The sequence below is a fragment of the Pteropus vampyrus genome, unplaced genomic scaffold (genome assembly GCF_000151845.1).
Source record: "Pteropus vampyrus isolate Shadow unplaced genomic scaffold, Pvam_2.0 Scaffold43, whole genome shotgun sequence".
Lineage (NCBI taxonomy): Eukaryota > Metazoa > Chordata > Mammalia > Chiroptera > Pteropodidae > Pteropus > Pteropus vampyrus.
The window spans coordinates 2443489-2456813 of NW_011888824.1; the positions used below are offsets into that span (position 1 = coordinate 2443489).

At 33.7% G+C, this 13325-nt stretch overlaps 1 protein-coding gene across 1 annotated transcript in view; it reads right to left on the reverse strand.

Annotated features, from left to right (window-relative positions):
* Positions 1-13325, reverse strand: part of LAMA2 (laminin subunit alpha 2) — a 391580-nt gene that overhangs the window by 158079 nt on the left and 220176 nt on the right. The window contains exons 29-30 of the mRNA XM_023529836.1: positions 11500-11617; positions 4059-4193 (exon numbers count right to left, since the gene is read on the reverse strand). Of these exons, the coding sequence (XP_023385604.1) occupies positions 4059-4193; positions 11500-11617 (253 nt within the window). The remainder of the gene's footprint in view (positions 1-4058; positions 4194-11499; positions 11618-13325) is intronic.

The window sequence follows — 13325 nt, forward strand, 5'->3', positions numbered from 1 at the left end:
GCTTGATGAACATATGCACTTGTTTTTCATTTCATCTAGGGATATCTCAGAAAATAGACCTGTATTTAGAATTCTTAAGGCACAAAAAAAGCTATAATAGCCAATAGGTCAAAAGAAGATGATATAAAGGACAACAACTTTTATCCTAAAAAAAAGTGAAATTAAACTATACTTTCTAAATGCTTCTAAATTAATCATAAGAAGCAAACATAATTCTGAAAAATACCAATTAAAATCACATAAGAAAAATAAATGCATTTAATTCTCAGTTAAGAATGTATAAATTAAACCTCTCCCCTGAAGTTATCTATTTAATTTAAAAAAGTAGAAGACTAGTGAAAGAATACTATACCAAGTGGTAATTATTTCTGGAATTCAAGGATGGTTCATATTAGTCAGTTATTCATCTAGTCAATATTATCATTCGATTTAAGGGAAAAATGTATATATGATATATTAAATGCATCTTCACATCCACTCCACTCCTCACAAATAAGCATATGGTAAACTTAATATCCTGCTTAAAGGTATCTTTAAGAAGACAAGAATAAAAATAAGTTTTCTTAACATGATAAAAAAGTATTTATCTTTAACCATCAGCATCATACTTTGTAGTGAAAGACTTGAAAGTTTCTACCCTCTTATTTAGCATTTTCCAGAACACTTAGTCAAGAAAAGAATATGAAATTATTATATTAGAGATAGCTTCTGGCAAGAAAAGGCACAATTATAATTATTTGCAAGTAATATTGTTATAAAAATAATTGAAAGAACCAACTGAGAAACTAGAACTCAATAACGCAATTAGATATCAAATACATGCAAAAAAGTCTGTTCTGTTAATGTTTACCAGTAATGAGCAATTAGTAAGTACACTGAAGCAAAAAATTGTAATAGTCACCATTGAAATAAAAATGTCAGATACATAAAAATAAGTTTAATATAAGAAATGCATAACCTATACAAATAATATTAAAACAGCTTACTGTGAAACATAAAATGTTTGAGTAGAGAAGAATATTCTACTCCTGTGTTGAGGGACAATAATGAATAATGTAAAGATAGCAAATTTTTACACATAGGTTTAATGCAATGCCAATAAAATCTCTGGTATCATTTTTTGGTGAAAAGATTGAAAAAGCGAATCAAAATGTCGTCTGCAAGGATATATAAATACATCCAGTAAAGTAAATTAGAAAAAGAAGAAGAATAAGGAACCTTGCTTTATCAGATATTATAACAGGATAAAATGAAGGTAATCAGAACACTGTAATAAGAACTAAAAGTTAATACTTTAAACATATCTTAATATAGATATAACAAATTTTTATATATTTATATACTATGAAGATCAAGGAGAAAAGGACATATTAATAAATGTTTCTTTAAAGTAATATATATTTGAAGAAAAATTATCTCCACACACCACAATAAATTCTAGAAAGATGAAAGAGTTGGATATAAAATTTAATCATAGAAATCTTGGTAAATACTATGGAATGTCAGGGTTGGTACTGAAAGTTATGTACCTGGATGAGATCACCATGAGAATGAGTACAGTGAGAGAAACAAATTGCTCCAAAGATTTATCCTGGGAATATCAGTATGTAGATTTTAGGTAATAAGGAACAAATAGCCAAGAAGACTTTGAAGAAGCAGCCATCTAATTTGAAAGTCCTTAGAATATCATGTTTAGGGAAGCAAACTAAACAAAAAATTTCAAGAAGAATGGGTGATTCAGAATAGCAAATGCTGCTGATAGACTAAGTAAGATGAAGACTGATAGCTGAATACTAGTCATTGGTTTCAGGACAGTGGTAAAGGTAAAGGCCTGATTTTAGTAGTTCAAGAGAGGCTGGTAGGAGAGAAATTATAGACCAAGTAAAAATAACTCTTCACTGTATAGAAGGAGGAATGGAGTGGTAGAAGTCAAGAGGTAAGATGAGAGTCAAGAGAGTTTTTATTTTTATTATATTTTATTTTGTGGGTTTTTTTTTTTTTTTAAGGTAAGAGAAGAACCAAAAAATGATGATGCAGAAGGGAGGAGAGAATAGGCGTGGGCAGAGTGATATCTTTGAGTAGGAGAGAAGACTGGGACCTAGAGAAAGTGGTAGACTTGATCTTTCCTAGAAGCAAGAAAAGTTCAACCAAAGTAATGGAAAAGTCAGAGTAAATGGGCACAGATTCAAAAAGGTGTGTGTGTGTGTGGTACCAGGAGATCTTGTTATTTCTCTTCTGGTTTCTTCTCATTTTTCAATGAGATTAAGAATGGAAAGAAGTTGGGGAAGGTTTAGGAGCTTGAAGATGGAGGGGAAAATATGGGACAATCATTTAAGAATATGGAAGAGGAAATGGACCAGAGAAAAGAGGTACGATTGCAGAGCAGCACAATGGTCCATTTGAAGAGAGTGATAATGAATTTACGGTGAGACTAGACAGCATAGTTGCGTATTTTTCAACAGCCACATTCAGCTTAGAAAGCACAGATATGAAAGAATAGGATTTAACCAGTGCTGGAATTAACTGAGTAAAAATAAGTAATGGGGTGACAAGGAAAATAAATATTGCGAAGCAGTAATATAGTGAAAGGTGATAAATATTAAGCTGGTTAAGAAAGCAAGAACATGAGAGAGATAACAAACATGGAAAGGTGTGAGCATCAATGGTGAAATAAAAATGTTGAAGTTGAATTATTGAGAAGTAAACTAGAGAGAAAAGAGATGGTGGCCAAAGAAGAGAATAGTTGACCTTGAGACTATCGAGGCATTGCAGTTACAGTCAATGAAGGACAAGTTTTGGATAGGATCATGGAGTAAGGACAAGAAACTGAGAGTTAAGGGTATGGAAGAGTTAAATTTATGGGCCTTAAACTCACCAAGGATTATTCTAGGATCAATGTTGAAGAGAATGGCAATGATACAGAGGAACAATCTTCAAGGAATGAGGTAGGTGGCCTGAAGTTTAGTAAGTGATTTCCACAAGGAGGTGTCACAGGCATGTAGATAGGGGCATGAGATTCAAAGCTGGGTGCTGTTATGGAGAAGAAAAGGAGATGGTATAAAAGTGGCAAGGACGACCAAGGACCTTCCGGCTCGGGGCTGACAGTGTGGAAGAAAGCATGGCTCCCACCTGAGAACACTGCAGGGGGAGCACTGTGTGTCCCGGGAAAGCAAAATGAAGAGAGTTATCAAGGGAAGAGGGGGATTATGCAGGGGGTTTGCTGATGTGTGAACATGAGTTCAACCAGGCTTGATGTGAGGGTTTCAGAAGATGAGGAGATATAGGAAGTGGGTTCAGCAAAAGAGATACCCAGAGCTGTGTGCGGATTATACTCTAAAGGACTCTAAGTGGTAAGACCTGGAAACCTGAATTTCTTGATAGTCCTGACTGATCCAAGGTGCGATAGTGGTGGGATAGCAGGCTGTTAGTAAGAACATACCGAAAGAAATAACAGAATGACTGACCGACTGACTGACTGACTAAATAAATAAATAAATGATAAAAGCTACTGAAATTCTAAGGGAAATGGTTAAATTATGAGATATCTTATCAAAGGTTGCAAAGATTTTACAAAATATTTAGCAACGTACTATGCTCTCAATGCGTACATTTAAAAAGCAGAACATAAAACCGTACCTATCATATTTATAAATTGCATAACATTGGTAAAAAATATCTAAAATAGTAAATATTTCAGTTGAATAATAAAAAATTATTTTTTTTTATAAATTTAAAAAACCCTCATGTGGTTTTTACATAAATAGTTGTATCCTCAGGTATTCTAGGATTCTGTTAATATTCTATTTATTGACATGAGCAGTGGTTTTCCCAATTATCATTTTAATTACTTTAAAAATGTGTAATAAGATAAATGCCTTTTCCTGCTTGTTTTATTACACACACACACACACACACACACACGCACACACACGCACACACACACGCACACACCCTCCCTCCCTCCCTGAAGTTTAGCTGGCCTCTGCATGTGGTATCTGAACATACATAAAGAGAAATGTACACATGGACCTTGTTTCAGGAAAGGGTTAGGTGAATACCTGACATATGGAGGTCTCAGGGTCACAGAGGCTGCTGTGTCCATTACACTGACATGGAACACAAGTGCCCAGGGTTGGCCCAGGGGTGCGGCCACCTGGCTCAGAACGCAGTCGATAAAATCCTGGCATGCACGTCTGAAAGAAAAAGAAGCCAATTAGAACAGCCAACTTAGAAATCTTGCTTTAGCAACACTTAGGTTCTTCAGTGGTTAAAAAGGACTCCCCCTACCACCCCACCGCTATCCCTCCCAACCACATTCAAGGCAACATCACCTACAAACACAAAGGTCAATTTTGATTCCTAATGTGTATTTCTGCCAGTCCCTAGAGTATACAGGCAGCATCCATGTCATCAGATTTTAGCAAAAGAAAGCTGTCATTTGCATACACCACTCACCTTAAGATAATTTCAATGTCCTTTACAACCTAAAATCTGCTTCTTCTGTGCTTATGAATAACTAGCAAGTTTCCACTGAGGCTCAGCAAAAATTAAATAAAAAAGTGTCACAGTTGCATTATTTATATCAGTATAATTTAAAGACTATAAATGTAAGAATTTTAAGTAATAAAAGCTCTACATGTCTTGGGAATATTAGGCCACTAATATAATTTATTGTTCCCTGATATATTTGTTTTTCATTTTGCAATAGAAATCTGAAAGCGAACAGAAAACCCTTGCAAAACTGACATATACAAAATCAAGACTGCCATCTTCAATTCAGGTTTATTATGTAAATGTATCAAAAAAACATCTCTGACTTTCTGGAAGGAAGTCCACAGCTCTCACTCTTTTTGAAGAGATAATGAGAGCAGTCTTGTGTTCTAGGCTTGGTCCTCTCAGTATGCAGAACTGCTGCATTTATCAGACACTGTTTGATTTATGAAGAAGAGGTAGAAATTAGTGTTTCAGTTACCACGGAAGATTATAAAGATTATAAAATTTTTTTCAAAGGATATCTTGCTCCCATTGTTTAAAGAAAAGTGATTGCTAAATAAGCAGGGGAGAAAATATGAAATTAAGAGCTTCTTAATTCTTCTGTATCTTTTTGGTTCTAGACTAGATCCTCCAGAGTAGAATATGCAAAGAAGTTCCTTACAAAGAGAAAAAAAATCAATAGTCAGCACTCTCACTGTTCATTTTGATTTGGATAACATGAAAGTATCTCAATTAAGCATTTAAGGGTCTCTGCTTTTATTACAACCTAAACGAAATTCTAAGGAGATCTAATAATGTACCAGCTTTGAGCAAACCGATAAAACTGGGAATAGTATTTAAAATATTTTGAGGCTCACTGGTCTTACGGTGACCTAATGACACATTTTAATAAGCTTATTTGTAATATTTAAAATTAGGGTTGATTTTTCTAGTTACCAAATGAAGTCTGGAAATTATGGCTTAGAGATTCAGTTAAACATAACTGAAAATACAATGCAAGGTATATTTTAAAATACTACATAGTGTCAGTTTGAATTCATTAGCATGCTGACTGCAGAATATAAATGGATTTTCTTTACATAGATTTCATCCTCGGAAACCTACGTAATTATTGTTATTTTACTGATATATTTGTTTGGGGTATGTGTGTAAAATCACACAAATTGAGAATTCCTAGCTCTACTTTATATCATGCAAAAGTTTAAAACAAGTCTTAGAAGAATAAAAGAGAATTTTCTTTGAAGAATCATATGAAATTCCATATGGTAGGCTGAAATTTGAAGTGAGTGCTACAGGTGAAGCTTTCATAACACATATACAATTTCTTCTATTACTACGGCTCTTCCCTGGAAAGAGAGCAGGACAAAGTATGAAGGAGCTCCTTGTGGGAATCCAAACCTGAGCTCTAAGAGCTGTGTAGAACCTTCTAGACCTCTCTCGGCAGTTCTCAACCCTGGCTGCACACAGAATCATCTGAAGAACTATAATACTGATGCCTGTTTCCACCCCAAGAGATTCATTTAATTGATGGAGAGCAGGTCCAGGGTTTATTTTAAAACTCTTCAGAGGGTCTAATAAACAGCCAGGATTGAGAATCACTTTGTTCTTTATCTTTAAAGGGCACACAGTCTGTGGTACTGTAACATAAATGAACATGGAAGCCTTGACTTTACAAGTTAGTTTTGTTTGAGGGATACAGGCAAGTCTCTTGGCATCACTGAGATGTGGTTTCCTCACGCCACAAATGAGCAAGCATATAATCCCAAATGACTTCTGAAGGTTTTTTTTTTTTTTTTTTTTTTCAGTTCTAACATACTGGATTAATTTGGTGTCCTTACAGATTAAATTTCTAAGAGCAAAGAAAAAAAACTTCTACAATACAAGAGTTAGAAACTTACACACTTTTTAAAGGAATGGAACATATTTATTCCTCTTTAATCCCCCTCCTTTTCTGGAGCCTTTATGTATTTACTCTTTCTATTTTTAAATTTTTTTGACGATATTTTTCAATAGCAGATGTTTCTCCTCTCAGTGAACTGGGGCAAAATTCATGAGAATGATTACATTGGAGTTGGGAACAAAAAAGGAAAGATATTAGCTACTTTTTATTTTATTTTATTTTATTCTATTTTTTAAAGCTACTTTTTAAAGTCTTGTCTAAAATCTTTTCTGGAACAAAATGGAGAATTAAAGAAAAGCAAATAAATAAACAGTGTCCTAATCTTATCCCATTTTTTTCTAACTCAAACTTTACCAAAGTTCCCTTGTTCTGAAATAACTCATCGCTCAGCTTTCTTCTGCTCTCCTTCCATATTTAATTTATTTTCATAATATGGTATCTCATCAAAATGTTAGAATTAAATTCACAAAATGTGAAAATGTGGAGGATGGACAGAAGGGAGTAGGAAACAAAGCGAGTAACAAGCCAATATCCTCCAGGTGCAGAATTATACAACATCCCTCTTTCTTTCCTCAGAGTTTAACAATAAAAATAGATACTTGTACTGTTTCCAATGAAAACACTATCTTGTATCTTTAGTGGGTTTTACAATCAGGGGATCCTGAGTTTAATTCCTGTTCCACCACTTGCTACATATAATTTTGTGGAGGTTTTGAATACTGTAGGCCTCAGTGTCCTCACCTGGAACATAAGGATGTTGTATAGCATAATGTTTGCATGTTAGTATATATAGGTGTTTTGAAACAGATACGTCTAGGTACGAATTGCGGTTTTACTGTTTTCTAGCTGTGTGATCATGGGCAGTTTTCTTAAGCCAACTGGGCTTCCATTTTCTCATCTGTAAAATGGGGATCATAAAATATACTCAATGATATCATTGTAAGTGTATTAGAAAATGTGCTTAGCATAGTGCAGAATACAGTAAGCATACAAAAAATTGTGGGTTTTTTTGATAAGAATTAAATAAGATAGTGTATGTTTAGTGCTTGACATGTAATAAATCAACATGGGTGTCTTGAACCCAGGTAATTTTTTTAGAATATAAGTATAGAGGATAGACTAAAAATAAAGGCAACAGTGATTGTTCTATGTTGCATTGGGAAACAAAATTATAGTGTATGCCACTTACCCATACCATGTTCCTCAATATTTTTATGTACATGAAAGCAGAATCTTTGGGTCGTCTATGTAAAATAGAAGTGGTAACGGGTATCCTGAGAGGTGTGCATATGTAAAAAACAAAGTCTGTTTTCATTATTTTATCTTTTGAATTTTATCACCGATCATAGGTATAAATTGTTTCGGAATTTTTTTTTTTTTTAATTATTTTTAGTAGACAAAAGTGATAGCTTCTGAGTGGTGACTCAGGAGATACCACCTACTCAACTGTGAGCCGGAAGTCCTATTAAAGCCTGGGAGAGAGGAGAAAGAGGTTGAAATGATCAAAATATGACCTAAAGAACATCTATACATTTGTTTTCCATAATCTTATTACAGAAAACCATGTATTTAATGCTGAATATCTTCCAACTCTGCACATAGCCTAACGTGAGTTTGGGTCAGTTTAGGTAGCAGTGTTAACTGAGAGAATGGAGAGGAGCAGGTTTGGCAAAGAATGTCAAACTCAGTGGTTCCAACATCAATAAATGTGGTGAGGAAACTGTATCCCTTATTTGACTTCTAAAGGTAATATGGCTCTACTTCAAATCATAAATTATAAGTAGGCATTTCTAGAACTAGCATTTTCTTATTTTATTAAATGTATTGGGGAGGCATTCATTAATAAAAGTATGTAGGTTTCAAGTGTACAATTCTATGCATTGCATGTTCACCACCAAAAGTCAAATCTCCTGTCATCATATATTGACCCCCTTCACCCTATTCTACCTCCCCCCGCTTTCCCTCTGGTGATCACTGTACTGCTGTCTGTGTCTATGAGTTTTTGTTTGTTTCTCTTGTCCATTTGTTGCTTTCAGTTTAACATCCCACATATAAGCGAAATCATATGCATTTTCAATGAACAGGGCTGCAATGTCATAACACTATAGGTAATGGGAAAAGGCTAAGTGTCCTCACAACTGGCTATATTTTGGTGGTAATTAATGCTTAATTTTGTTTAGTTGCACTATATTTTATATAAAAAACATGAAATGAATAGCTTATAATTGCAGACATCTCTGGAATATACATCGTAAAAATATTGTAAAAGAATTGCTTTGTGTATTCATGACCCAAAGTGTCTGTTACTGGAATGGGAGGTATTGATTCAAAAGTGTCCTTAGCTTTTGTTTTGATGATTAGATTTTATGCCTTGGTAATTATACTTTAGAATCAAGATGAATTATAAATATGATATATAAGGATTAGAGGCAATGGGTCATGGAAACACCTTAGGTACCTTATTATGAGAGAAAGGCTTTTATTCCCGTAATCTCGCCACTAAAATATTTCTGTAATAATTGTCTGTAAATAGGAGCTTAAGTGGAATTCACAGGAAATAGGTGAAGACACCAATGCAGATGATCGTTTGTATGTATATCTAGTTTTTCTTTTCTTCATTTATCATTGGCTTCTAATTTACATTTTCATATAATGATACAAAATTACTAAGATTAATGGGAAAGCACATTTTAGAATAAACTATTTTGAAAGTCTACTGATCACAATAAGGAGAGTTTTTAACATTTAAAATCTCAAATGGAAAGTTTAACATTAAAATAATCTGCTACTCCACTAACATTATTCTTAAATGAACAGTATTAATGTCACAATAAAAAAAAATTTTTAATTAAAAAATTTCAAATAAAAAATATACTTAAAAAAATGAACAGTAGTATTATTTTAAATAAATACAGAAAAATACATAGCTGTAGTAACTAACTTTCTCTTCAAGATATTTAAAGATCAATCTCGACTACTCACTAAATATCTTCTAAAGCAAAATAATATTGCAGAATCAGAGGATTTTAGAACTTCAAAACCAACCTGTAGTTTTTTAGATCGACTAACTATATAATTATTAAGGCCTACAGCAATTAAAGGGATTTTCCAAGGTCACACAATGAGTCAGCAGTACAGCCAAACACTCCTTAAGATAAAAGAAAAAAATTCACCTCTTTCCAAGAAAATCTCAAGTTCTTTCTGTCTTCTACCTTTAAATCGTTCGGGCTTATTTTATAGTGCCACACTCACTGTCTCATTTTTAACACATACACTGTATGTGCATATGTGTATTTGGCGGGTTGTGCTTATAAGTGCAATCTATATACTTACGGGTGTGTGTACAAATGAATACATGTATATGTGGGAGTTCTGATTTAATAATGAGATAGATTATTTGAGTCATTATTAGATCAAATGGACACAGTCAAATTAATACTGCCCTCAGAGCAGTCACAAGCAAAGTTATAAAATTTTTCTAAGGATGTTTCCCAAGAAGTTTGCAGTTATTCTTATGAAATTGCTCTCTGAATAATGTGAAATCCATATGATAGTTACTAAGTTGAAGGACACTTATAATGTTTACGATGGAGCTTTTATACCTATGTTTTAATTTACATTAATTCTCATGATGATAATATAGGTAAACAACCTGAGGTCCAGAAATAAATAGAGCAAATGCCCTTTCCAAATGGTGTAGCTAGGTAGGATTCACCAAATCCAATCTCCCTTTTCCTTTCATTATACCATGCTGCCTCTGAAGAGATTTAGATTCTTTATTTTGAAGTTGTACCTCAGTTTTGACCTAGTGCCATCACATGCCTCATGTACCACACATAATAAAACTTCTCAAATCTTATTAATAAAAGGTGTATAAAATTACTTATAAGTCAATACATGGATCTGTAGCTATTTATTCTATTAATAATAATATTAACCATATTGACTAACATAGACCACCTCAAGGCACCGTGATAAGGCCTTCACATTAATAGCTCAGTTAATCTTTACATGATTTTTAGGCTGTAGGTGGAGGGGATATTGAAATATCTAACTGGTATGCTGTGAGAATCATCTAATCTAAGGAGAAAGAATCCTTGCTGTAGGACCGGATCAGGTCTCAGAGGCCCCTCCCACATGGGCCTTTAGTTGCTGCACTGTGGGGAGGGCTATGGGGTCTGCAGGAGAGGAGCAAGTGTGGTGAAAGTTAGTCAAGGGCTTAGGGATTTACCAGCTGCAGCTTAAAGAGGTTTAGTAAACTGAGCAAGGTCTCAGCCCTAGAAGATGATAAAGTCGAAATTCAAACCAAGGACAGTGTATCATTCATTCCATCTTTCCCTGTATTATACTATTCTTGTTAATACTTAATATTTGTAAAAATTAAATTGATTTCTAGAAGATAAAGATCTAGTAAATGTGCAATTCAGAAGATAGTCAAAGTAATACCCCAGAAAGAAAAATTAGCAGTTCTAAAAATACAATGACTGAATAATAGTGGTATTATTGAAACAATATATGGCCTCCTTAGAAGCCAATGTTGAAACAGTCTTCTATTTAGTGCCAAAGTTTTGTTATGTTCTGTATAAAAACAACCATTCTAAACCTGATATAATCCTATCTCGTGATCATTGCAGTTAATAAACTATTAAAACTGCAGTTAATAAACTATTTATAAAGGAAGATATATACAATTATTTATATATGTCAATAAATGAATATACAACTATGTATTCCATTAATAATTATATATTAACATAATAATAATAATAGTAATACAGTTTAAATATCTTTAACTGTTCAGAAGTTGCCAGGAAAGTAAATCAGATATAATAAATGGACCTTCCGAAAACACTCTTATTCCCTGATTGCTCCATATTTTTACAAATCTTTTCATTTTTATCACATGTTTACCTTCAGCTGCGATTCCTACTTCTAAGTAACAGCAGCATCATCCTCTTCTTATTGTGTCTTACATTATGATCAAGTAAAATAGTTAAAGGTATGCGTGGAAGTAAAACTGATTGCAGCAAAGGTAGCTCTGGGAGTATTTCTATTTGTTTAGTTGAGTGAGTTGAGCTTAAGCAAGTTAATAGGAACCAGTTTACCTCACAGGACAAACCAGAATAGCCCGGGGGACAATCGCATCTTTCAATCAAGTGAGCCGGAGGAGTCACTGCTGTTATGCGTCCTTTTTCTGCTACCTCCATTGAAATTTCAGAAATCCTGGAAACAAGAAGCATATACTTAGATTACTATACCAGTAAATTAAGATCGCCCAGCAAAGAGTCAATCCTACGTGAAGAGTCTTCTCAGATTTTTGTCAATAACCTTAAGCTTATTCCTACTGTTTTGAAGCTGCCTAGATTCCAGAGGCTCATGCGCCACATCTTATTCCTACATCTTTGTTTCCTCAAAGGTTGAGATTACGCATTAGCAGAATACTCAGATAAATCATAGGAGTTTAGTAAATTAGATGTCTGTGGAGAAATTATTACAAAGATTTTCCCCCCACTTTTAAAAATGTGATCGGCTTCAGGTAGACATGGCCAATTAATTAGACATATACATTCTTTCAAATAGATAGTGGTGGTCACCCTCCATTAAGATATCCCCCACAGTCACTAATGAAATTGCTTTCAATTTACAACTGGCCCTGATTTCTTCCTCTTGAATCTCTGAATGTCCTTTCTAGAACTTTAGAAAAACATCTAGAAAGCAATGATTGAGAGTAATCTAATAATATCGATCTTCTTCCATCGATAAAATGCTTTCTAATTGGTATTTTGTTAATTTTGTTAAATAAATCCTTTAAGTAACTTAACTCATCCTTCCTGTTGGTAGAAAGGTCCTTACAATTGAAAAAAAAGATTCACAATGAAAGTGTTGATATCTTTTTTTAATCTAAAATTATACATTAAAAAAATATATGCAGTCTATAAATTCAGACTATTTCATGACTGATAACATGAAATGTTCTTCAAATAAACTTTTAAATGAGATAATGAATAGTTTTGCTTCAATAAAAAGAGACCTCCAATAGCTTAAGGAGCTTGAATCATAAACTTTATAATAGGCAAATTAGGTTTTATTGATATTATGAATGCACATTATGACTTAACTAGCATTGTAATCTGCACTCTGAAGATGAGACAACCTTTATGAAACACACGTTCAGTTTCACTTAAAATTCAGATTTCACTCCTCTTTTATAAGAAAGACTCTACCTTTATGTTCCCCTCGATTCACCGTGGGAGTAAAAAGGACACTTGACGTTTGCTGACAAATAATCTCCACTGGCATCTCATGGTGTTTTATAACCCGTGGAGTTACTCGAATCATCTTCCCTTCTCTTGCAAATGCATGTGCAGAACAGACTAGCGAGTATTTAAAAGCCAAGTGAAACTTGAACAGTGTCAACAGCAGATATTTCTTCAATATGCCATTTTTCCCCCTCGGGGGATTAGCAAGCAACTGTTTTTATTGAATCAGGGATTTGACCAAACTCAGGCTTTCATTTCAAATGAATACTGAAATATCATAGTGTTATGTCCTTCAAATAAACGTACGATAAGACAAAGCAAAGAAAAAAGATTATCATTGACAGTATGTACAAAGTCTGAATCTCAAACGACATATGTAACTCTTAAACTCTGCTTCTGAGAGACTGCATAAATATGTAACTGAATAAAGCTGCAGGGTTATATCTTAACTACTTTGAATGGGGAGGAAGATTCACACATATTTTTGACCTTTGTCAGAATTCTACTGTCTAACAAAATCAAGTGCTGATTCACTGCTTTCTTTGTTATTGTTGCTAGATAATGACTCTAGTTTTGATTGAGCCTAGAAAAAAAGGGAAGTTTCATTTGTTCTGAAGTTTTACAAAATTATCTTTTAAGCCAAAGGACATTATTTAGTGATGTATGTAAAA